The sequence below is a fragment of the Bubalus bubalis genome, chromosome 2 (genome assembly GCF_019923935.1).
Source record: "Bubalus bubalis isolate 160015118507 breed Murrah chromosome 2, NDDB_SH_1, whole genome shotgun sequence".
In the NCBI taxonomy this organism is placed as follows: Eukaryota; Metazoa; Chordata; class Mammalia; order Artiodactyla; family Bovidae; genus Bubalus; species Bubalus bubalis.
The window spans coordinates 91,827,190-91,851,700 of record NC_059158.1 but is presented as its reverse complement, the minus strand read 5'-3'; the positions used below and the strand labels follow the sequence as shown (position 1 = coordinate 91,851,700).

The window sequence follows — 24,511 nt, the reverse complement described above, 5'->3', positions numbered from 1 at the left end:
TGTTGGATGGGCTTCCCAGGTGGTGCAGTGGTAAAGAATCCACCTGCCAATGCAGGAGACACAAGGGACGCAAGTTCGATCCCTGGCGTCAGGAAGATCCCCTGGAGTAGGAAATGGCAACTGGCTCCAGTGTTCTTGCCTGAGAAATTCTCTATGAACGGAGAAGGTAGTGTTAGACACCATGTGAAGACTGTATATTTAAGAGGAGAAAGGACTAGTGGTTGAAGAATAGGCTTCAAGGTTCACCTACCTGCTTAGAGAGCCATCAGCACCAGCATTATGTCAACCATGCACCTTGGTTTGCTGGTGGGTTTGCTGGTGGCTTCCCTGGTGGCTCCCCTGGTGGCTCAGACGGTGAAGAGTCTGCCTGCAATGTGGGAGACCTGGGTTCAATCCTTGGGTTGGGAAGATCTCCTGGAGAAGGAAATGGCAACCCACTCCAGTATTCTTTCTTGGAGAGTTACGTGGACAGAGGAGCCTGGCGGGCTGCAGTCCATGGGGTTGCAAAGAATTGGACACAAGTGAGGGACTAACTTTCACTTTCACTTTTCATGGTTTGCTTGGACTTTCATTTGATTATCTATTCTTTTAGAGATTTATCTCTATGCATTCAATGGACATGAATTTGAGCAAACTCCAGGAGATGCTGAAGTACAGGGAAGCCTGGCATGCTGTAGCGCATGGGGTCGCAAAGAATCAGACACAACTTAGCAACTAAACAGCAACATCTCTATGGGTTATTTTTCTATAAATGGTGGATCCTAACCTGTCAGAAGATGATTCTGAACAGACAATGTATGGGAATTGTAAATATTGAGTTGCAGTGCTAAACGTATCTCATATCTGTGTGTTAAGCTAACTGGTACATTAAGCATCTCCCAAAGCTCAATGGCTTATCACAGTGAAAGTTTCTTTCTTGCTCACATTACACTTCAAAGTAGATAGGTGGACGGTTGTTTCCTGCAGTTATTCAGGGACCTGTATCCCTTTATTCTAGTGGTTTTGCCATGTTGTATAGCTTTTTGACTCACTAGATCATTTCTGGCCAACTGTAAGGAAGGTGGGAAGTGTAGTCCAGTCGTGTTCTCAGGAAGAAGAGAAAAGTTTTGATAAGCATCCAGTCATTAAATCTGTGTCCTGACTTTAATTTCTAATCTAGTTTGACAAATGAGTTGTGTGATTTTCTTTTTTCTTTTTCTTTTTGTGAGAGTTTTATCCTTAGAGTTTATGTCAAAGACTGTATCATCTGTTTTCTTCTCTAGTTTAGAATCCTGTACATAGATTCCCGGAAGGACTCTTTTTCTCTTAAAAACACAACCAAATATGTTGAGGCTGTGTCTGATATATCTGAAGTTTGATGAGGATTCTCAGTACACTACATTTTCCAGGAGGCCAGTTGAAACTATTCTTCACTGTATATGGTTAACCGTTTCTCAGAGGCATGTTTCATTAAAGCACTGAAATTATGCAGACAGAGCTGGAAATGTTCTCTGAAGTGCATCCTATCATCTTCCTTTTAATTTTGGTTTTTATTTAACACTCAGCTCCCAAAGTGGGGCCATGGCGATATCTTTGAGTTACAACTCACATCAGGCCTTCGAGGAGTTTGAGATGCTATTTTATTGCTGGCATACAAAACCCGAGAGGTGAATGCACCGTGGCAGGTCACACAGTGAGTCAGCGACTGAGCTATGATTAGCGTTGACAGCTGGTGAGCTTCTAGGCTGTTGCTCGCTGAGCGATGCTGACATTCATTTTGATTTGACTTTGCATTTCACTTTCAACTATTTATCCATTTTAAGGCCTCTTTAAGAAACTTTTTAGGAATATTGTGGGACTGAGGAAACTTTCTGTAAATGCTTTGGGAAAAGTCCACTAGCTCCCCTCTTCCCATTTTCCAGTTTAACAGTTAAATTGTGTTAATGCTAGATAGGCCTCCTTTTGGTAGAGTTTGCAAATTAAGAACATAGATGCTTTAAGATATTAGGCAGTGTTAGGCAAAATAATTTTACTTGCTTTGTTTCAAAATGTGTGATTTTTTTCAACAAAGGAGTTCTGAGATCCAATTATATGCTTGTGAGTATAAACTAGAAAAGTTATAAATATGTGTATATCTGATGAAATAATTCACAGAGAAATGGAAAACGTGCATCGTAAATTATACCCCAAAGTATTTTGAACATATAATTAAAATGCAGCCAAGGGCCATCTGGATTGTGAAGCTTGGAGGCGGTCCTTTGGCTCATTGGGTCAGCGTTTATTCACCTGAGAGGGATGGGGGACAGTGAGTCCGTTTTGATTCTGTGTCCATTTCCCAATGTATGTGTCAGGGAAACACTTAAGGAAAAATGCTGTTAGGTGGACCCTTGGGTGTCACTGCCCAGTGTGGCTGGCCCTGGGTAAAGCAACTTCCCTCGGACTTCTGTTTCCTCCGGCTGCCATCCGCAGCTCCCTGCGTTGCTGGTGCCAGTGAGACTGGTGATTTAGGGCCCTTGGTACCTCACACATGTAGGGAAAGATAACTTAGCAGAGATGAAGACAAATGATTCGGAGTCCAACCTGGGATTGGATTCTGATTCTGTCAGTTACTTGCCCAAGGAATAACAAAACTCAGTTTCGTCATTGGTCAGAGGATGCGCCCTGCTGTGTCATGGTGAGACCCAAGGGACCTGGCTTACTAGTATGTGGGCTTGCAGCAGCTCTTCTTCCCTTCCTGCTCTCAGGCTCCCTCTCCAGATCCTTATATTGTCAGTACGCTATTGCAGCTGAAGAGCAATATCAAGTTTGCATGTGTGTGTATGTGTGCGTGTGCGCGCGTGCTGAGTCACTTCAGTCGTGTCTGACTCTTTGCTACCCTGTTGACCATAGCCCGCCAGGCTTCTCTGTCCATTAGATTCTTCAGGCAAGAATACTGGAATGGGTTGTCATGCCCTCCTCCAGGGGATCTTCCCCACTCAGGGATCAAACCCATGTCTCTTAAGTCTCCTGCATTGACAGGCAGGTTCTTTATCACTAGCGCCACCTGGGAAACCCAATATCAAGTTTGGACACCTCTGAACACATATTCTGTGTCTTTAAAGTACCTAACTGGTAAAACATATCCCTCAGACCTCAGATCATGTAGTGATGTGATTTTATTTGAAGTAGATTCAGACAGAGCCAAAGGGTATTTTCCTTGCTTTTCAGCTATAAAAAAGTGTTGTAATTTAATGATTTGGCTGGTTGTGATTGATATTAAAATAACTTCTCTGTGATTTCTCAAAGGAATCATGGCCACTTAAGGGCGAGATAGCACCTTCAAGGTGAGCCAGAGCTCTTTTCTCAGCTCCCCCACCCCCTGAAAGATGGACTTGTCTTATTTTCTCTTGTGGTCCCCAGTGGAGATGAGGGGCCACCCATTAGCCACTCTTCCTATGGAGTAATCATGAATCCCTCACCCAGTTTGTTTACATTGAGGAATGTGAGCAACATCATTGTTTAGAATCACAAAGTGATTCAGGAGGTGAAAGGTCATTAAGATATCTTGAGAGTCACTCTAAGGAGATGTTTATTGCATTTCCTTTTCAGGAATACAAAAATATAGTATTTTTCAGTGACAACAAAACATGAAGCAATTCTGCTTAAATCTAACAGTTCCTTTATCAAGATAGAACTGAACCACAAAATATGAGAGTGAGAGTGATAGTTGCCGTAAGAAGTGATTTGCATGAAACCCTACTTTATTCTCCAATTATTACTCTACATGATTACAGGACAACCTGGCTGTTAATTGCCTGTGGTCTTTAAATATGCACTTCTTTCAGAAATAGACACTAATTATTAGATCTTGTTTTCTGTCTCACCTCAAGTTGCAAATGTCTAGGATATATATTTTTTTTAATTTGCAAGTCTAATTGTGTACAGATATAGTAAAATCGATCTCATTCTGAATCCCATTCTGTTCTCTGAGATGTAAACTCTCAAAGATTATGAACTTGGCTTTCAATTCTATATAAGTGTTTTATGTGCCCGTCTCTTGACAAAAGCTATATGTTTGCTATCAGAATGCTGGAGGAATTTTATCTTTTTAACATGGAGAGAAATCTTTGCTTACGAGTTAAAAAAAAACAAAACTACCTACTTCCCCCCAGCCCATTATAATTAAATATAATCAGAGATAATGACATCAAAGTAATATTAAATACTAGGTATTCTCCTAATTGTACCACGATAAGAATTTTTTTCTGTTTGGGAGCTGCATTTGGACTTAGGCACAAGGCAGTTTGCTTTGTGTCTTGGGCTCTTGTTTCTTCAGACATCAGGGGCTGAATTAGGTAATAGATCCTGAAGTGGGGCTGGGCTTGTCCTGTCTTTAGGCCAGGCTTGGCAAGCCTATATGCCTAAAGGGATCAGACTGGTGGGATGAAAGTGTCAAGCCAGTGAGTGGGAATCCTGGGCTAACAAGGGTGCATGAGCCCTGCCTAAGGGCAGCAGCCACTGTTCAGTTTCAGCAGGTTGATCTCAGATAGAAATCTTAATGTTTACGTGAAATATAACAAATTTTGTTATTTATATCATTTTTAAGTTGAAGTATAGCTGACACAATATTATACTAGATTCAGGTATACAACATAGTGATTTGTTGTAGATTATGTGCCAAATAACCAATATATGCCAACATACAGATTATGTGCCAAAATTGTTACAGTATTGTATGTCATATATAGTATGCCCATATTCCCTGTGTTGTATATTACATCTCTGTGACTTATTTATTTTATAACTGGTAGTTTTTACGTCCTGATCCTCTTCACCTATTTCTACTATACTCCCACCTGAACTATGGTGACCTGGGTATTTATCTGAAGGAAACAAAAACACTAATTCAAAATGATATATGCACTCCAGTGTTCACTGATGCATTATTTAAAATAACCGAGATATGGAAGCAACCTGGTCTACTGACAGATGAATAAAGAGGATCTGGTGTGTGTATATATATATATATATATATATATATATATACATACACACACACAGTGAAATATTAGCCATAAAAAAAGAATGAAATCTTCCCATTTGTGACAACATGGGTAGACCTGGAGAAAGAAAGTGGAAGTCGCTCAGTCGTGTCCAACTCTTTGTGACTCCATGAACTGTAGTCCACCAGGCTCCTCTGTCCGTGGAATTCTCCAGGCCAGAATACTGGAGTGGATAGCCGTTCCCTTCTCCAGGGGATCTTCTGACCCAGGGATTGAATCCTGGTCTCCCACGATGCAGGCATATTCTTTACTGTCTGAGCCACCAGGGAAGCCCTAAAGACTTGGAGGGTATTATCCTAAGTGAAATTAGATAAGGACAAATAATGTATATTTTCAATTATATGTGAAATCTAAAAAACGTGAACAAATGTAGCAAAACAAACAGGCTCATAGATAATGAGAACAATTTTTAAATATTGGATTGTAACTCATGCTTTTAAGAAAGTAGTGTGCTGACCAATTCACTACGGTGACTTATGGTTTTATCACATGCTGTGTCTACTTCCATATCTGGTATTGTCATATAGCTAATGCTTGTGAATCTTTCTTGACCTGATTTAGCTATGAAGCCTTCTCAGGCCTGTATCGGGGCGATACCTCCTATGGCTCTTATAGCGTTTTCTCTCTCTTTAATCTACTAAGCAGTAGTATAATTTTCTCTTTGTTTTGTCCTCTAATCTCTAGACTCCTTGAGGGCATCCACTACACACTGAGTGCATGAGGGAGTATGGTGGTGAGTAAGGTGTCTTCTCAGGTGACTTAGGGCTTATTGCTTTTCCAAGGCTTCTCCCAGAATCTCAGGATCAGTCTTCTAATGGAGTCTGTCTCCCAGATTTCTTTTTAATCAAGATGTCTTGATTAAACAAGGCAGTTTTATTAGCAGGTCTGGGAAAATTTGGAGTCCAAAGGCCTCTTTTCTTATAACGTGCTGTTACTTACCGCTACTATTTTATTCCTGCTGATTTTCTCTTATTTCTCCTTAATCAACATATTTCTAGGGAAGGTAGAGTGCAGATGTGTTTTTGTGACTCAAAGCCATATGAAGCCCAAATGAGTCTTTCTCTTGTCATAATTATAAGGAGGGCCTTAGGCTGTGTTTACTGCCTCTAAAATAAACTTGGTGCTTAGCTTCTCAGTTGCAACACTTTCCAGCTTTTATGAAGAAAAATAAACAAAAATAAAATGTTATTTTAAATGTAGTGTCAGAAATTAAATAAATTACCCTCAATAGTGCCGTATATTTTTTTTTAAAGTATTTTTGGAAGGACTATGCAGCAGAACCTCCACAACAGAACCATACTGAAAAAAAAAAGCCCCCAAGCTTTCTGTTTTTGGCAACTGGTAATATCTCATCCTATTAAAACTATTTAGTCTGTTTCTTTATTTTTTTTCTCAAATTATATGCAGAATCACCAGTATTCTTGCCTGGAGAATTCCATGGACAGAGGAGCCTGGTGGCTACAGTCCATGGGATCACAAACAGTTGAACATGACTGACTAACGCATGTGCACACACACACACACATTCACACACACACGCGCACACACACACACACACACACACACACTATGTTGCAGCAATGTAAAAACTTAGTCTCTGTCGCCAGGCTGAGCTCTACCATGTACCAGCTGTATAATCACAGGCCAGGAACTTAACTTCTGTGTCTTGGGCCCTTTTTCTGTACAATGGAGATCCTAGTAGTACCTAAGTCAAAGGGTTATTGAGAGGGTTAAATGAGTAAAAAGTAAAACCTTTATAATAATGCCTGGCACGTAATTGCTGTGTACATGGTTACTTATTTTTTAAGTTCATTGAGGTATCATTTAGGGCATAATTTACATGCAGTAAAATTCACCCTTTTTAATACATAGTTCTGTGAATTTTGACAGGAGCATATGGTCATGTAACTACCACTACTGTAAAGATATAGAACATTTCTATCATCCTCAAAAGCATACTCTGTTGTCAATCCCCCCCACCCCCCCACCATTTCCAAACCCTGACAATCACAGGTCTGTTTTCTGACCCCATACTTCTGCTTTTACAGAATGTCATGTAAATGGATCGTGCCGTATATAGACCTCTGAGTCTCACTTCTTTCACTTGGTACAGGGGTTGGCAAACTTTTCTGTAAAGGGCCAGGTAGGCCTTACCATCTCTGTTGCAAAAAATTCCAATCTATCGCAGTCATGCACTGCACATGAAAGATTGTGAGTGGCCATGTTCCAATAAAACTTTATTAAAATAGGTAGTAGCCACATTTGGGTGGAAAACCATAATTTGGCAGCCTATGACTTAGCATAATGCTTTCAAGATCCATTGATGTTGTTGCAGCTATGAGAAGTGTTCTTTTTATTGCCAGTTCCAACTCATAGATGCACTAGAGTTTGTTTAGTCATTCACCAGTTGAAGGATGTTTTTACTAATTTTTGGAAATTATAAATAAAGCCACTGTAAATATGTGCCTACAGGTTTTTGTGTCAACACAGATTTTGATTTCTCTTGAGTAAACCACCTTGGCAGGGGGGTTGTATAGTAAGTGTATTTTTGCCTTTATTGTGTGTGTTCAGTTTCATCTGACTCTTTGCGACCCCATGGGCTATAGCCTGCTAGGCTCCTCTGTCCATGGAATTTTCCAGGAAAGAATACTGGAGCGTAGCCATTTCCTATTCCAGAGGATCTTCCCAACCCAAGGATTGAACCCACATCTCCTGTGTTTCCTGCATTGGCAGGCAGGTTCTTTACCACTAGTGCCACCTGGAAAGTCCTTAGAAACTCTCAAATTGTTTCCAAAATGTCTAGATTATTTTGCATTTCCATCAGCAATATAAGAGAGTTCCAGCTGTGTTGTATCACCACCAGCCCTTAGTAATGTGCATGCATTTGTTTGTTTTAAGTTACTCTGAAAAACTATGAATGATCTTAGAAACTATCATGAAGATGCTTTACCTTTAATCTCATAGTGAGTTGAAAGCTCTTGAAGGGTTTTACACATGGAAATGATGGAAATGACATGATTTGGGTTTTTAAATGATTACCCCAGCTGCAGTATGGAGAATGATTTGGAGGGAAGAATGGTAACTGTGTGAAGACCTGTAGGAGAATATCATTTTAGTACAGAGGAAAGGGAAGGTACCTGGATTGAAAGAGGGCAGTGAAGATGATGTCACTAGATGTGAGAATTCTTTAGGAGCTGGAATTTATAGAACTCAGTGATTGATCAGATATGAGACTTAAGAAAGTGGCACAAGCAACTGGATGTATAATGAAGCCTTTACCGAGATGAGGAAAACTGATAGGGAAAAAGGTTTGGGGAGATAAACTGTATCAGTAGAATTTTGAGATGTATGTGAGACATTGAAATGGAGGTTCCCATCTACGTAGTTTGGTATCCAGGTTCTGGAATAGAGGAACACAGTTGAGAGTCAGTGTGGTATACAACTTATCTGACAATACGAAGAAAGATGAGATTCCCTAGATAGAGTTATCAGTGAACCGAGAAGAAATAGGCAGACCCGAGAGGAACCTCAGTGATTAAAGTTGCACAGAAGACAGACATTCAAAGGAAACTAGGAGAGAGTGGGTTCAAGAGCTGGAGGGGTGGGGGGGGGCGGGCTGGGAGAGGGTGGTTCATCTCAGGTAATTGTCTTCCAGATGATGAGGTGAGTGAATGTGCCGAGATGACAGCTGAAGTGAGGGGTGACAAGTGCACATTGGATTTTGCAGCATAACAGATATTGGTCAGTGTAGGTGGTGGAGGCCATGACAGGGGTGCTGGTGTACACCTGAAAATCCCTGTTAAACTGAGACGGGGAGTGAATAGGAGGTGCTGTGCTAAGTTGCTTCTACGGGCTGTAGCCCACTAGGCTTGTCTGTCTACAGGATTCTCCAGGCAAAAATATTAGAGTGGGTTGTCATGCCCTTCTCCAGGGGATCTTCCAGACCCAGGGATCAAACCCATGCCTTTTAGGTCTCCTACATTGACAGGAGGGTTCTATATCACTAATGCCACCTGGGAAACCTGAATAGAAGGTGAGGTGGTAAAAAAAGCAAGGGTATACAGATATTTCAGGAATTTTTAGGCTAAGTGATAGAACCATATGTAAGAGACATTTTTTACTGCTTGTTAAGATGAGACAGGTTAGAATGTACCCTTGAGAAGGATGAGGCAGGGGATGAGGCCAGGAGAAACAGCACAGTCAGTGGAGAGATGGGCAGAAGGAATGTCCATCCGATCTAGTGTACTTGCTAAAGAGGTTCAGCTGACTTTAATATTCACCTGTTAGCAGAGTAGAGTGGGGGCTTTTCTAATGAACTCTACTGTAGTAGGGTCCTTACATTTATTTTTCAGCTAGTTCTAGGAAACTTACCAAGCAGCAAATGTCAGCACAATTCTTTTGATGTGTGAAAATGCTCTGGCGGTTTAGTCACTTGTCAGTCTCATGTCCAAGTCTTATCCATCTGTCATGGCCCAGTTGAAACTCTCAAATGAAAGACTCTCCTTCCCTAATCTGAATGGTCATAGCATGGTGCTTCCCCCACCCCCCTTCTCTATTTTGTCATTTGTTCTTGTGTATTTACTGTGTGTATGTGTATGTATATATTATTCTCCTTAGATGAAAGGAGATGGGAGACCATGACTGAACGGCGTTGTGTTCTCCCCAGCACCTAGCCTAGCTGGTTACACTTACTTAGCTTGTTACCTTAAATGTAAGGAAACATGAACATGGGGGAATGGGTATTAGCAGACAATTAGGAGGAGTTAAGTAAAGAAGCAGAAGATTTTTGTGGCTTGGAATCTGAATTAGTTACCTGAAAAATTATGGAACCTGATTATAACCTTTTGTTTTTATGATACCTAGTAAAATATATTTTGAAAGTTTCTTGTTCCCTGCTACTAAGGAATCTATTTAGCAATAATCCAACGCCTCTCTGGTGTAATAGTTTACCAACTACTTTCATTTCATAATATTATTCAGACTGAGAGTAAATCAGAGATACAGAGATAGAGACTTCATAGGGGATTTAGTCCATGTTGCAAAGGAAAAAAACCAAGGTCAGAGAGATAATTAGTTAAAAGTCCCTTTACTAGTAAACACAAGTGCTAAGACCAAAGGCAGGACTCTCCAGTTCTAATCCAGGTTTCTTTCAATGTACTCTGTGGCTTCTAGATTTATTTTTATAAAAATCCAATTGGCCTGATAATTACTTAATAAAATTGTAAGGAGCAATGTGGTCTGCTTTATTTAAATGAATTAAAAAGTCACTTATCAGAACAATCTCTTGATCAGAGCTAAGATCACCTTTTATGGAAGAAGCTTGGCTTGTGGCTCAGAGCTTCAGATGTAGCCCCTACAGCAGAATGAAAAGAAACATACCCTTATGAATTGTGCTGCTGCTATGATTTAAATAAAAGAGGACAGGAGTTACGTATCTGTGGATAACTAACTGTTAGAGCAACAGTGGCAAGCACTGTTCAAAACAGTGAATGAACCTAGTATCAGCATTTTGGAGGAAAAAAACAGATATTTACCTGTTTTTCTAAGCTTTCGACTCTGACAACTTTATTTTTTAAGACTAGTGTCATTCTTATGGACCACAGCCTTTGTCTAACTCAATGAAACTATGAGCCATGCCATGTAGAGCCACCCAAGACAGACGGGTCATGGTGGAAAGCAAACTGTGGAAAATTCTTAAACAGATGGGAATACCAGACCACCTGACCTGCTTTTGAGAAACCTGTATGCAGGTCAGGAGGCAACCGTTAGAATTGGACATGGAACAACAGACTGGTTCCAAATTGGGAAAGGAGTACATCAAGGCTGTATATTGTCACCCTGCTTATTTAACTTATATGCAGAGTACATCATGAGAAATGCCGGGCTGGATGAAGCACATGCTGGAATCAAGATTGCCAGGAGAAATATCAATAACCTCAGATATGCAGATGACACCACCCTTATGGCAGAAAGTGAAGAAGAACTAAAGAGCCTCTTCATGAAAGTGAAAGAGGAGAGTGAAAAAGTTGGCTTAACATTCAGAAAACTACGATCATGGCATCTGGTCCCATCACTTCATGGCAAATAGATGGGGAAACAGTAGAAACAGTGACAGACTTTATTTTGGGGGGCTCCAAAATCACTGCAGATGGTAACTGCAGCCATGAAATTAAAAGATACTTTTTGGAAGAAAAGCTATGACCAACCTAGACAGCATATTCAAAAGCAGAGACATTACTATGTCAACAAAGGTCTGTCTAGTCAAGGCTATGGTTTTTCCAGTGGTCATGTATGGATGTGAGAGTTGGACTATGAAGAAAGCTGAGCACTGAAGAATTGATGCTTTTGAACTGTGATGTTGGAGAAGACTCTTGAGAGTCCCTTGGACTGCAAGGAGATCCAACCAGTCCATCCTAAAGGAAATCAGTCCTGAATATTCATTGGAAGGACTGATGCTAAAACTGGGGCTGAAACTTCTAATACTTTGGCCACCTGATGAGAAGAACTGACTGATTTGAAAAGACAGACACTGATTCTGGGAAAGATGGAAGGCAGGAAGAGAAGGGCACGACAGGGGATGAGATGGTTGGATGGCATCACGAACTCAACAGACATGAGTTTGAGTAAACTCTGGATGGACAGGGACGCCTGGCATGCTGCAGTCCATGAGGTTTCCAAAGAGTTGGACATGACTGAGCAACTGAACTGAACTGAGCATCATTCTTGATTTAGGATGATAAGTTATAGTCTAATGAAAGAACTATTAATAGAAATAAGGAAGGTCATTATCCTTTAGGGGGACTATGCTGCTGCTACTGCTAAGTCGCTTCAGTCGTGTCCGACTCTGTGCGACCCCATAGGTGGCAGCCCACCAGGCTCTCCCATCCCTGGGATTCTCCAGGCAAGAACACTGGAGTGGGTTGCCATTTCCTTCTCCAATGCATGAAAGTGAAAAGTGAAAGTGAAGTTGCTCAGTCGTGTCTGACTCTTCGCGACCCCATGGACTGCAGCCTACCAGGCTCCTCCGCCCATGGGATTTTCCAGGCAAGAGTATTGGAGGGGGACTATGGTCAGCTTTAATTATATTATTGTTAAAGCTTTCACAAATTGAAATAGTGTGTATTAAATATATAATCTATAATTTTATGTTAAAGCATTTAATGGGGAAACCACTGACTAAAATCTTTATATAATATTATTCCCATTGGCCATAGCTGGTTATTAAGCTGGATAGTAACTTCTGTTGAACAGATTCTTTTTAATTGTACTGACTTAGAGATCCCCAAACTCTAGAATGTATTTTTGTCAGGGAAGTTAAGAACATATACCTTTAAGAAATTGCAGAAAGGCATAAAGTGTTTTTTCTTTCTCCTTTCTACACTTTTAAATGTTATATGAATGAATGGCTGCTACTAGGTAAAACATTTCCTTATGTTCTCCTATAAATTGTCTCAGACAGGGTATTTGGGAACTGCTGTACCCTGTGCAAAGTAATTGAACTTGGCTGGGTATGGAATCAAAACAATAAGTTGAGATAGCAAATCTGAAACCAGGTGTTCCATAGTTAAATAGCTATGATTCATGGGGAAAAAAACCACAGACTTTTAAGGACTTTTTTTTTCCTCCAAGGCAGTTGATTCTATCATTCCATATGGACTATGGACTCTGGTCTAGCTCTGGTTATCATCTTCATTACAAGTGTTTCTCTCTCTCTCTTTTTTTTTTTTAGTGTAATGTAAAATTTATTAAATTGGCGTTCCAGATGAACATCTGAAAATGGTCTCCTTTTATCTTAGGTGAACCTGGCCTTTGTTGAAGCAGCAGACTGCATTTCAGAACCTGTTAACAGGGAGCCTCCTTCCAGAGAAGCTCAGATACTGACTTTGAAAAACACATCTGAGTTCGATGTACTTGTCATCGGAGGAGGAGCAACAGGAAGTGGCTGTGCCCTGGATGCGGTCACCAGAGGTGAGTCCTGGCGTGGACGCATGTAACGCAGGTAGAGGTTTCATCTTTCCTCCTGATGTAGACACAAATGTGCGCTCAGTGCTGGAAAGTCATGTTACTACTGCATTTCTTCATTTTCCATTCTTTGTGAAGCACCTTCTCATTTTTAAAATATAGGCACTTAGGCAATTTTAAAATTAAATATAGCTTGTCTTTCACATTGAAATGGGTTTATCTAAAAAGAAAACTTTGTATTCCTGTGAATTCATTGATTTGATGTTTTGGTTAGTATTTTTTTACATAATAAAGTACATTTATGTGAAATAAAAATATCTGTGTATGATTTAAAATCACATTTATGTCAGTGATTTATCTTTAATAAAAAGATTTGTTAAAATGAATTAATCTATTAAAATAATTCTTTTTGTTTCTCTATTAAAATCATCTCTTCCAGTGAAACATGGACCACAGTTTGCGAAACTCTAGTTTATGTGTAAAAAATGAAAAAGACCTGTAACCTGTAGTTCTGTCACCCTTTTAGTCAGTTTTAGGAAAGACTTTATGAGAAGCTCTTTCAACATGGCAACAGGATATATAAAGAAATAAACTTTAGTAGGGAACACCAGCGGTCTTACATATGATATATTTAATGATTTGGTTCTGTTGCCTGTGGTTATTAGTGTGGAGTTTGGAATCAAAGAAATATGGGTACGTATTCTGGCTCAGGTGCTTTATCAGAAGTATATATGTATGTGTACACATGCACACATGCACACACAGACACTTAAGCGAGTTACTTAATTTTGCGGTTTCTACATCTTTCAGATAAGAAAAAAAATACCTTCTGTTGATGATTGTTTTGAAGATTAAATGCATAATCATGAAGAAGATTTAAAACAGGGCTTGTCACACAAAGCAAAAAACAATAAATTGTAGGCAGTATGATAGCTGACAGTAATGACATGAAGGCAAAAAGACTTTTAGAACCAATCATCCTGGAGAGATCATCCTCTGTGGTGTTCTTAGATACAGCACGTTGGGCTGGGTACTGCTACAAGAAATTTTGACTCTGGATTATTTTTTTTAGATACTATGTAAGGTTCAATATTCATTGCAGTTTCATACTCAATGGTGATAATTTGTTGCATGGGATAATTTTTATTAGATGAAGTTACTACCACATCTACTCTGGACTTACTTTGCATATCTGATAGATTTTAGTCTTACATAAATGAAATAAATTTCATAAGATTAGGCATACCTAAGCAAAAAAAATACCCTAGATTTTACTAGGATTGCTCAGGACCCTCACTTGAGAGTTGATCCATGTAGACATCATAGCCTAAGTCCATTTTGTCACTTCTAGATAATGGTAAATTCACAATATAAGCCCTGGATCCTATTCTGTTGCCTGGCAGACCCTAACTTTTGTATAATTCTGTCTCCATCCATGGTTTATAATTTGAATTAGATTATCCTGGGGCACAGTATGTCAGAGGGAAAGAATGGTTGAAGATCCCTCAAAGGATCTGAATTCTACTCTCTCCCCTGGAGGCCTGGGAGAAAGAGTGGAAAAAAGGATGCATTCCCTTGTCATGGGAGATCTTGTTTGGGACTGCCCCAATTGTCCTGGGACTACCCCAGAGGTTAGAAGTTACCAGATGACAATTTTCTGTGTCCAAGGGTGTCATTTTTCCCAGTAGGATTCAGAAAAATATGTTTCTTTAGGTCACCACTTATATTCATGCTATTACTGAAATATATAGCAGTTCTTTTTCTTTCATTTCAGACAAATATTAGCTGAGTATTATGCATACAATATTCAAGGTACTACATGTGAATACAAAGATGATCGATCCAGGTAGCACACTGAGGTTGCTCCCAGTTCTGTAATTCTTGTTGGTGGAGACTGAGTTATCCTGTGTGCCTTGCAAAAGCTTGGGGGGCACTGTTGTATCTGGATAAAGCAAGCTGCTATTTAGCACAGGTAGAATTTTAATAGGCCAAACTTGCTTGCTCAAAGTGTGCCAATCTGAGGGAACATGCAAAGGAACAATGTGTGTGTGAACAACCGATGTTTCAATTGGGAGCACCCAGGCTGTGTGGGGGAGGGTATGAGAGAATCATGGAAAGGCAGGAGTGGACCTGACCTACCAGGGAAAGGCCTTTGGACTTTACTCAACAGGCCACTCTGAGACTCTGAAGAGCATTAGTGTTGAGGAAAGGATAGGCAATAAGGAAGAGGCATGCATGGGTATAAACTTTTAAGAGATCTAGACACAGGACAAAGGGTGAAATTTGCTGATGTCATAGGATATGAATAAGGGAGGTAATATGTGCAAGAATTGTTTTTTTCTGTCTTTCACTCGTTTAAGATAGGCGCGATTTGAATATTTCTATAGACCCAGAAGGGAACCTTGATATTCAAATAATAGAAGGCTGCATGTGGACAAGGTCTTAGAAAAATACAAGGTATGGGCTAAGAAAGATGTATCTTCGCTTTCGCAGGACAGTAAGAAGCATTTCTCAGGGACAGAAACAAAGTGAAAGATAACATGGTAGGAATAGGGGTTGCTCTGCTCTGGTTAGAAAAGGATATATGTGTGTGTGTGTGTGTGTATGTGTGTGTGCTCCCTTATGTGTCAGAGTTGGGGCAGAGAAAGTACATGATAGGGTAGAATCCCAAACTGAGAACTGACTGGGTATCAATGATGAGAAGAAAATGAGAAAAGATTCTATGAAGGCAAGAATTTGTTTAAATGGAGACCTGGAACTAAAGGGAGGAAAGGGAAGTTGTAAAGTCAACTTGTCAAAGAATTAGGGTGGGTTGGCGGATCTTGAATGCAGTAGTAAAAAGGCAGCTACTAGTTAAGTCCATTTTGTACCATACCTCCTTTTGAAGTCTCACCTATATTTGCTTTTGTGAATTTTTTATATTTATATCTTTTAGAAAACATAGACAAGATCATACTATAGTCATTACTTTGCAGTGTGTTACTTTCAAGTATGTATATGGTATTCATTTCTTTATAGTGATTCTTTAAGTTATTTCCAGTATTTTGTTCTGCTATTGGTAATAATACTACTAGTGAGTCAACCACTAAACCAGTTCTGGGAATATAAAAACTAATAAGATGTGGCTTTGCCCTCAAGGAGTTTATTAATATTTGCTGAACAAATATTTTTCCTTTGGACAGTAAAGAACATTAACTAGTACGTTAGCATTTGATTGTGGGTGATGGTAGTGATGATGATGATGATTTTGAAAAGGTAAGAATTTTTAGAGCCAGAATATTGACAAGATTTTTAAAATACTTATAGTTAGTAACAGCTAAGAAAATGGTGTCATTTAATACCTCCTAACATATCAATTGCTGTCTTTTTAAATAATCGACTGAATGTCTTATGTGTATAGAGTTGCAATTTATAAAAGTGATGGATAAATCATAGTTTGTGTGTGTGTGTGAAAAGAAGAGAAGCGAAAAGCAAAGGAGAAAAAGAAAGATATAAGCATCTGAATGCAGAATTCCAAAGAATAGCAAGGAGAGATAAGAAAGCCTTCCTCAGCAATCAATGCAAAGAAATAGAGGAAAACAACAGAATGGGAAAGACTAGAGATCTCTTCAAGAAAATTAGAGATACCAAGGGGACATTTCATGCAAAGATGGGCTCGATAAAGGACAGAAATGGTATGGACCTAACAGAAGCAGAAGATATGAAGAAGAGGTGGCAAGAATACACAGAAGAACTGTACAAAAAAGATCACAACCCAGATAATCATGATGCTGTGATCACTCATCGGGAGCCAGACATCCTGGAATGTGAAGTCAAGTGGGCCTTAGAAAGCATCACTATGAACAAAGCTAGAGGAGGTGATAGAATTCCAGTTGAGCTATTTCAAATCCCAAAAGATGATGCTGTGAAAGTGCTGCACTCAATATGCCAGCAAATTTGGAAAACTCAGCAGTGGCCACAGGACTGGAAAAGGTCAGTTTTCATTCCAATCCCAAAGAAAGGCAATGCCAAAGAATGCTCAAACTACCGCATAATTGCACTCATCTCACACGCTAGTAAAGTAATGCTCAAAATTCTCCAAGCCAGGCTTCAGCAATACATGAACCGTGAACTTCCCGTTGTTCAAGCTGCTTTTAGAGAAGGCAGAGGAACCAGAGATCAAATTGCCAACATCCGCTGGATCATGGAAAAAGCAAGAAAGTTCCAGAAAAACATCTATTTCTGCTTTATTGACTATGCCAAAGCCTTTGACTGTGTGGATGACAATAAACTGCGGAAAATTCTGAAAAAGATGGGAATACCAGACCATCTGACCTGCCTCTTGAGAAGGCTATATGCAGGTCAGGAAGCAACAGTTAGAACTGGCCATGGAACAACAGACTGGTTCCAAATAGGAAAAGGAGTATGTCAAGGCTGTTTATTGTGACCCTGCTTATTTAACTTATATGCAGAGTACATCATGAGAAATGCTGGGCTGGATGAAGCACAAGCTGGAATCAAGATTGCCGGGAGAAATATCAATAACCTCAGATATGCAGATGACACCACCCTTATGGCAGAAAGTGAAGAGGAGCTAAAGAGCCTCTTGATGAAAGTGAAAATGGAGAGTGAAAAGGTTGGCTTAAAGCTCAACATTCAGAAAACGAAGATCATGGCATCTGGTCCCATCACTTCATGGGAAATAAATGGGGAAGCAGTGGAAGCAGTGTCAGATTTTATTTTTTTGGGCTCCAAAGTCACTGCAGATGGTGATTGCAGCCATGAAATTAAAAGGCGCTTACTCCTTGGAAGGAAAGTTATGACCAATCTAGATAGCATATTCAAAAGCAGAGACATTACTTTGCCAACAAAGATCCATCTAGTCAAGGCTATGGTTTTTCCAGTGGTCATGTATGGATGTGAGAGTTGGACTGTGAAGAAAGCTGAGCACAGAAGAATTGATGCTTTTGAACTGTGGTGTTGGAGAAGACTCTTGAGAATCCCTTGGACTGCAAAGAGATCCAACCTGTCCATTCTAAAGGAGATCAGTCCTGGTGTTCATTGGAAGGACTGATGTTAAAGCTGAAACTCCAGTACTTTGGCCACCTCATGCGAAGAGTTGACTCATTGGAAAAGACCCTGATGCTGGGAGGGATTGGGGGCAGGAGGAGAAGGGGACGACAGAGGATGAGATGGCTGGATGGCATCACCGACTCAATGGACATGAGTTTGTGTAAACTCCGGGAGTTGGTGATGGACAGGGAGGCCTGGTATGCTGCGATTCATGGGGTCGCAAAGAGTCGGACACAACTGAGCAACTGAACTGAACTGAACTGATGCTTAGTCAGTCAGTCGTGTCTGACTCTGCCACCTCATGGACTGTAGCCCTCTAGGCTGCTCTGTCCATGGGACTCTCCAAACAAGAATACTGGAGTGGGTTGCCATTTCCTTCTCCAGGGGATCTTTCTGACCCAGGAATCGAACCTGTGTCTCTTGCGTCAGCAAGCATATTTTTTACCACACTGCCATCTGGGAAGCCCAAATCCATAGTTTATATTTCCTTTATTATTCTGGTAGCCCTCTGAGGGTAGCATTTGTAATTAAAATGTATAGAGATGCTGAAGTTAATCTATATTTATCCTTTTACAACAATTTCTGATCATATCAGTAGCCCTCTGAAGTGTGAAATGATTGTGGGCATTTGGTTAATGAATTGTGCATTGTTGCTGTTCATTCATGGAATTTGCTCTTTTATTATATTTGATGCTTCACTTAACAACAAATTTTGCTTTCTCTGCATTTGATATGTTTTTACCAAATTATTCCTGATTGTATCCATTAATCTTTAGTCATATTTGACAAAAATAAATTACTGTGATCTTTTAAAGTTACCAGTAATAATTAGATTTTTCAGGACATCAAAGTTTTGGGGGAACTGCTAGATGTTAAAGGGCTTGTATAAAAATGTTTGCACAAGCTTTTTGATGAAATACTGTGCCCAAATGTGATTTTGTTAATGAATAAACAAAGACCATAGAAGGAAGAGAAAAAGTCTTGAGGTTTTCATAATGAACATTTATTTGCATTGTTACCATCTGCATTTTCTTGGGAGTCAATTTTCATTTATTTCATTTGTAATATTATTTGATAAACATAATATGCACAATTCTCCTCACATTCTTGGGCAGGTCTCTAGGATCGATAGAAATTGCTTCTCTGTTTAACACCTCCGTGGCCAGTCCCTGAACAAGAGCACAGCCTAGAAGCTTGGGGATACAGGCTGCCAAAGGAGAGCTGGAATGACGAGAATCTGATATAGTCACCCCCTCAGAGGGCTTCACGCTGTTTCTTTTTCAACTCTTTTTGTTCTTTTATGTGACTACCTGGGTGTATCAGGGATCAACTAGTCCCGTTCTGGTTTAAAATCTTGTTTGTAAACTTAACTTTTATGACTTCAATTCAGATTCCAGAGAATACTGCCTCTTGCTAGAAGAAAACATTAATTGTAATTCTCCTGTTTAAAAATGTATATATACTTCTAGCTTACGAATGGCACCTGGCTAATAATTCCTGAATTCTCACTGCAGCCCCTTCAAGTCTAAGATAGTATAGGATAGCAAGTAAGGACAAAGGCTATGAGATTAGAACAGAATGGGATCAGTCAGCTTCATCATTTACCAGCTCCATGAACTTCAGTTAAGTGTCTTAACCTTGTGGAGAGCCTTAAAGTTCTCAGACATAATGGAGGATAACAACACTTCTGCATAAATAAAGATTTGTGAAAAGCAGGAGGTATGAGCATTGAGTTAAAAAAAGATGCAGAATAGGGAGAGCCATGGAAGATAATGCATTCTGGGAATTACAAACCTGCACCCCTCACCCTCTTCCACCACTGCCCTATTTTAGGATAGTAGAATTGCAACAGATCAAAGTTTGCTGTTTCCTGGACATTGCTAATTAGACTAGGTTGCAATTGCTACTAATCTGGAAATTTGATGTAATTCAGTGATTACATTAGAGTGACTGTCTTTGTCAGAAGTTGGGTGGGGAGGATTAGAGAAACTGCCAGAGGTATTTGGAAAAATTAGACTTTGAGACTTACTAGATTAATTTTGAAGAAGAATAATGATAAAAGAGATAGAGGTCTGTCAATATTAAAGTGTATTCTGCTGCTGTTGCTGCTAAGTCACTTCAGTCGTGTCCGACTCAGTGCGACCCCATAGACGGCAGCCCACCAGGCCCTGCTGTCCCTGGATTCTCCAGGCAAGAACACTGGAGTGGGTTGCCATTGCCTTCTCCAATGCAGGAAAGGGAAAAGTGAAAGTGAAGTCGCTCAGTTGTGTCCAGCTGTTTGCAACCCCATGGACTGCAGCCTACCAAGCTCCTCCATCCATGGGATTTTTCCAGGCAAGAGTACTGGAGTGGGGTGCCATTGCTTTCTCCGAAAGTGTATTTTAAAGCTACTTTAAATAAAATAGTTTGGGGAAGAGACAAGAGAGACCAGTGGAACAAAAGTAAGAGGCTAGAAATAGATCTGAGTACATAAAATTTAGGATATGATAAAGGCAGCATTTCATATTTGTAATTATTGGTTATTTAATGTGTTGTTCAAGTGTCCACTTTCCCAAGTTTATGCTTATATTTATGTATATTTAATTTCTATTTATCATACTCTCTGTGAACCAAAGATTTAATAGTAAAACACCACAGACCTATTAGAAGAAATTTTTTAAAAATGGAGTAAGAAAGAATGTTTTTAAGCATGACATCAGTGAAACCATTTTCTTTTGGAAAACCCTGTTTAAACTTGATTTCATAAAAGTTAAAATTTATCTGTATAAATTTAATATATATGTTATATTAAATGTAATATATGATATTAATATAAATGTAATTTACATATTATATTAAATGTAAATCTATTTAATAATAATATAATATAATATTTTTATACTTCCCTGGTGGCTCAGATGGTAAAGAATCTGCCTGCAATGCAGAAGATCTGGATTCAGTCTCTGGGTTGGGAAGATCCCCTGGAGGAGGGCATGGCAACCCATTCCAGTATTCTTTCCTGGAGAATCCCATGGACAGGGGAGCCCGGCAGGCTATAGTCCATGGGGTTGCAAAGAGTCAGACATGACTGAGTGACTAAGCACAGCAATATATTATATATATAAAATAAATATAATAAGCACCCGAGAAACTGGAAAAATACCATAACAGACAGAATTTGTTTTCTATTATTTTTAGCTTTTCTATATCCTTTTGTTTTAGTATGTCTATGATAAAATACAAATAGCAGGATTTTTCTTTATCTTTTTAGTGTTTGATAGAATCTGTGTTTCAGTGGCATGTTTGGTCCGTCTCCGTTGATTTGGATGCCATGTGCTTTTAGTTTGTGTGTTTTACCTTACAGCTTTTTGTTTTGTTTTGTTTTACTTTTATTTCCGTCTTTCCTTCTCCCTTTTAAATCAGCTTTGTATCACTCTCTGTTTCCATACATTAAACTCTGCAGATATAGTTACTGCCCCCGTCAAGTCCCCCCAGAGATTTTTCTCAGAACCAAATCAAGGCTTCTGCCCTGTCATGATCTTGGACATCCTGCAGACCGACTCCCAGACAGCTGGTGGTGCCCTGGCCCAGGTCTCCCCTCCAGGCTGGGTCCCTCTTCCTGCCTCCGGCGCATGTCACAATAGATGGTCCACAGCAGCAGGCAGTGGTCAGCAGCCCCTTCTTCAGTCCTGGCTTTCCAGCACTGGTCTGCCTTCTTCCCCTCTCCCTACCTCTTGCCTTTCAGGAACTGAAATCTGGGTTACTTTTGTCAGTTTCTAGACCCAGATTCCACCAAGACAGAGGCTTGGATCTAACTACTCCTCTCTGAGTTTCACTACATCTGTGGTTCATGAGGAGTTTATTTTTGAGGCAACCATGACTTAAATATGTGTGTGTTGTGTGTGTACATACATATATGTATATATACACATACATGTAAAAATATATATATGTAAAATTTTCTCTGTATTTGGAGAAAAGTTTAAAGCTAAACTTACAGTGCCATATTGATCAAAATTTTACTTATAGAGTATTTATTAGCAAAATGACTGTAGTTTGGTTTAATAAATTGGGTCCCTTCAGTTATCCAGAGAGGTTTATAAGTATTTACAGGGAAAATGGCTAAAATGTATTGTAAATTGAAAAACAAGTTGTGAAAAATGAGTTTGTTAATTGTATTTGTTTTTGAAGCAAAAAAGTACACAGGTTTATAAGCATAGGAAGTTTTTTGTAGAATATATGGTATGTTTTTAATAGTTAAAATTAGTTATGTCTGAATTTTGTAAATAGGAAACCAGCAGTGTGTTATTCTCTCTTTTCATAATTTTATATTGTTTGGATAGTCCTTCTCTCTTTGAACATTGGCTGGTTTTATGATAAAATAGTAAAAAGAGAAAGCAACATCAGCAACTTCCTTATTCCCCTGAAATTGTATTGCTATTGTTGTTGAGTAGCTAAGTCACGTCTTGTCTCTTTGTGACCCTGTGGACTGCAGCATGCCAGGTTCCTCTGTCCTCCACTATCTCCCAGAGTTTGCTCCAATTCATGTCCATTGAGTCAGTGATGCTGTCTAACCATTTATGTATAACTGTATAACTATAATTAATGTTATAACTTAATACATTCTTGTGCCTCCATAATCAAGTGTGTGTGTGTGTGTGTGTGTGTGTGTGTGTAAGGAGCACAAAGTATGTTAATGACATGTTCTAACTTAACAAATATCTTCATTAATGGTGTATCTGTTTCTAATATAAAAATAAAAATAGGTATAATAACCAATCCAATGTTATATAGCTCTGTATAATGTTAGCATTTACTGTTAGAAAACACTAGGCTTAAAGCATAGAATCCTGATCATGAGGATTAACAAGCCAGGATTGCTTTACAGCTTTACAGAAGTGTTATTTTATAGAGAAATTTATCCTTCATATAAAATACGCAGCCTTTGGGTTAGTCACTTTTCTTACTAATTTCAATGGCTTTCTGAAATCCAAAAGTAAGTGCCCAAAGCTTTTCTAAAGAAAGATAAACTTCCCTTTCCTTAAATGACATCATTTTTCCTTCATGGGGCATATGGTTTTAATAGCTATGTTTATGGTACTAATGTACAGAGTGTCTGTACTTTTTGATTTGTGTGTTATTACCTGGGTGCCTCTGATATTTATTTCATAGCTATTACTCTGCCCTTTTTATATAAAAATGGTTAAATAATGCCATATCTGAAAACTTACTATAATGAAGTAAAGATTCAGAGAGTTTAAATGAAAATATAATCTTGCAGTACTGTGGTATTGAAGGTAGGAAATAACCCACATGTTCAGAAATAGGGAACTGAATAAATAAATCATTGTAAATATTTAATGTATTACTATTCACACGTTAGAAATGAAATTATAGAAAAATATGTATTGACATGGAGAGATGTTTACAATAAACAATGTTAAATGAAAAAAATGGAATGTATTATACAATCCTATTTTGATAAAAATGTGCATATGTGATTATATACATGCACAGAAAATGTGAACATTTAAACACCCAAATGTCAACTGTGGTTATCTCTGAATGGTGTGATTACAGGAGAGTTTTATTTTGTTCTCTTTACTTCTCTGCATTTATTATATTGAGCATGTTTGCATGTATAATAAGATAATCAGTAAAAGGTATTAAAATATACTTCTGTTCTGTTTCATGTTGTGAAAGTTAAATGTCGTACCATTCTTCCCCTTAGATGGTAATTATCCCTCTAAATTCATCCAACTGTCTTGATCCATGAGTTGGTTTAGTTGGAGGTGCCTAGTGGCTAGACATTCTCACTCACAGTAGAAAAGACAAATCTATAATGAGCTGTGTTTAATTCATATCCCTGGCCGTACCTTGAAGATACAGTTTTAACTTCAGAGATGGGTAAAGATGACTGAAAGGTAGATTTCAAGTTCACTTTTTTCTACTGCTGTAACTAAGCTTGTTATTCCGCATAAGAGTTTCAGAATAATCTCACTCCAAATATTAATACTTTACCACTACCATGAAATTCATTTGAATACCTACATAGAGCAATCAATTATAAAAACAAAAAATTGAATAATTATACCACTCCCAAATGTTCAGGTTCCTCTCAGCAGTGATAGAATATATTGGTTTCCATAAAAAGCAACTTCTGGAAAGAGACCAAAAAAAGCTATTCCTCATAAAATCTTGAACAAGTTTAGCAAATTATTGTAAATGTACAGAGGCCAGCCCTTCACTGCTGCTCATTCTTTCCACTTGGAGAAAAGATCTTCCCTGGTGCTTTAGATCCACAGCCAGGCACAGTTACTGGAAGCCTGGGTGCATTATTTTTGACCTTCTTCAAATTTAATTACTTTACCTAAGATCCAAAATGTTAGCGTTGAATGTCGCTTATAAGTAGTGTTCATTCTCTCTGAGACGATAAAACAGCACTCTCTCGTCACTTTCTTGCTTTACACTGGGGGGAAAAAACTAGTTAAATTTTT

At 39.0% G+C, this 24,511-nt stretch overlaps 1 protein-coding gene across 2 annotated transcripts in view; it reads left to right on the top strand.

Moving 5' to 3' along the window:
- Positions 1 to 24,511, top strand: part of GPD2 (glycerol-3-phosphate dehydrogenase 2) — a 149,685-nt gene that overhangs the window by 45,963 nt on the left and 79,211 nt on the right. For both annotated transcript variants that reach the window (XM_006067554.4, XM_025276382.3), the window contains exon 3: positions 12,818 to 12,989. In XM_006067554.4, the coding sequence (XP_006067616.1) occupies positions 12,818 to 12,989 (172 nt within the window). The remainder of the gene's footprint in view (positions 1 to 12,817; positions 12,990 to 24,511) is intronic.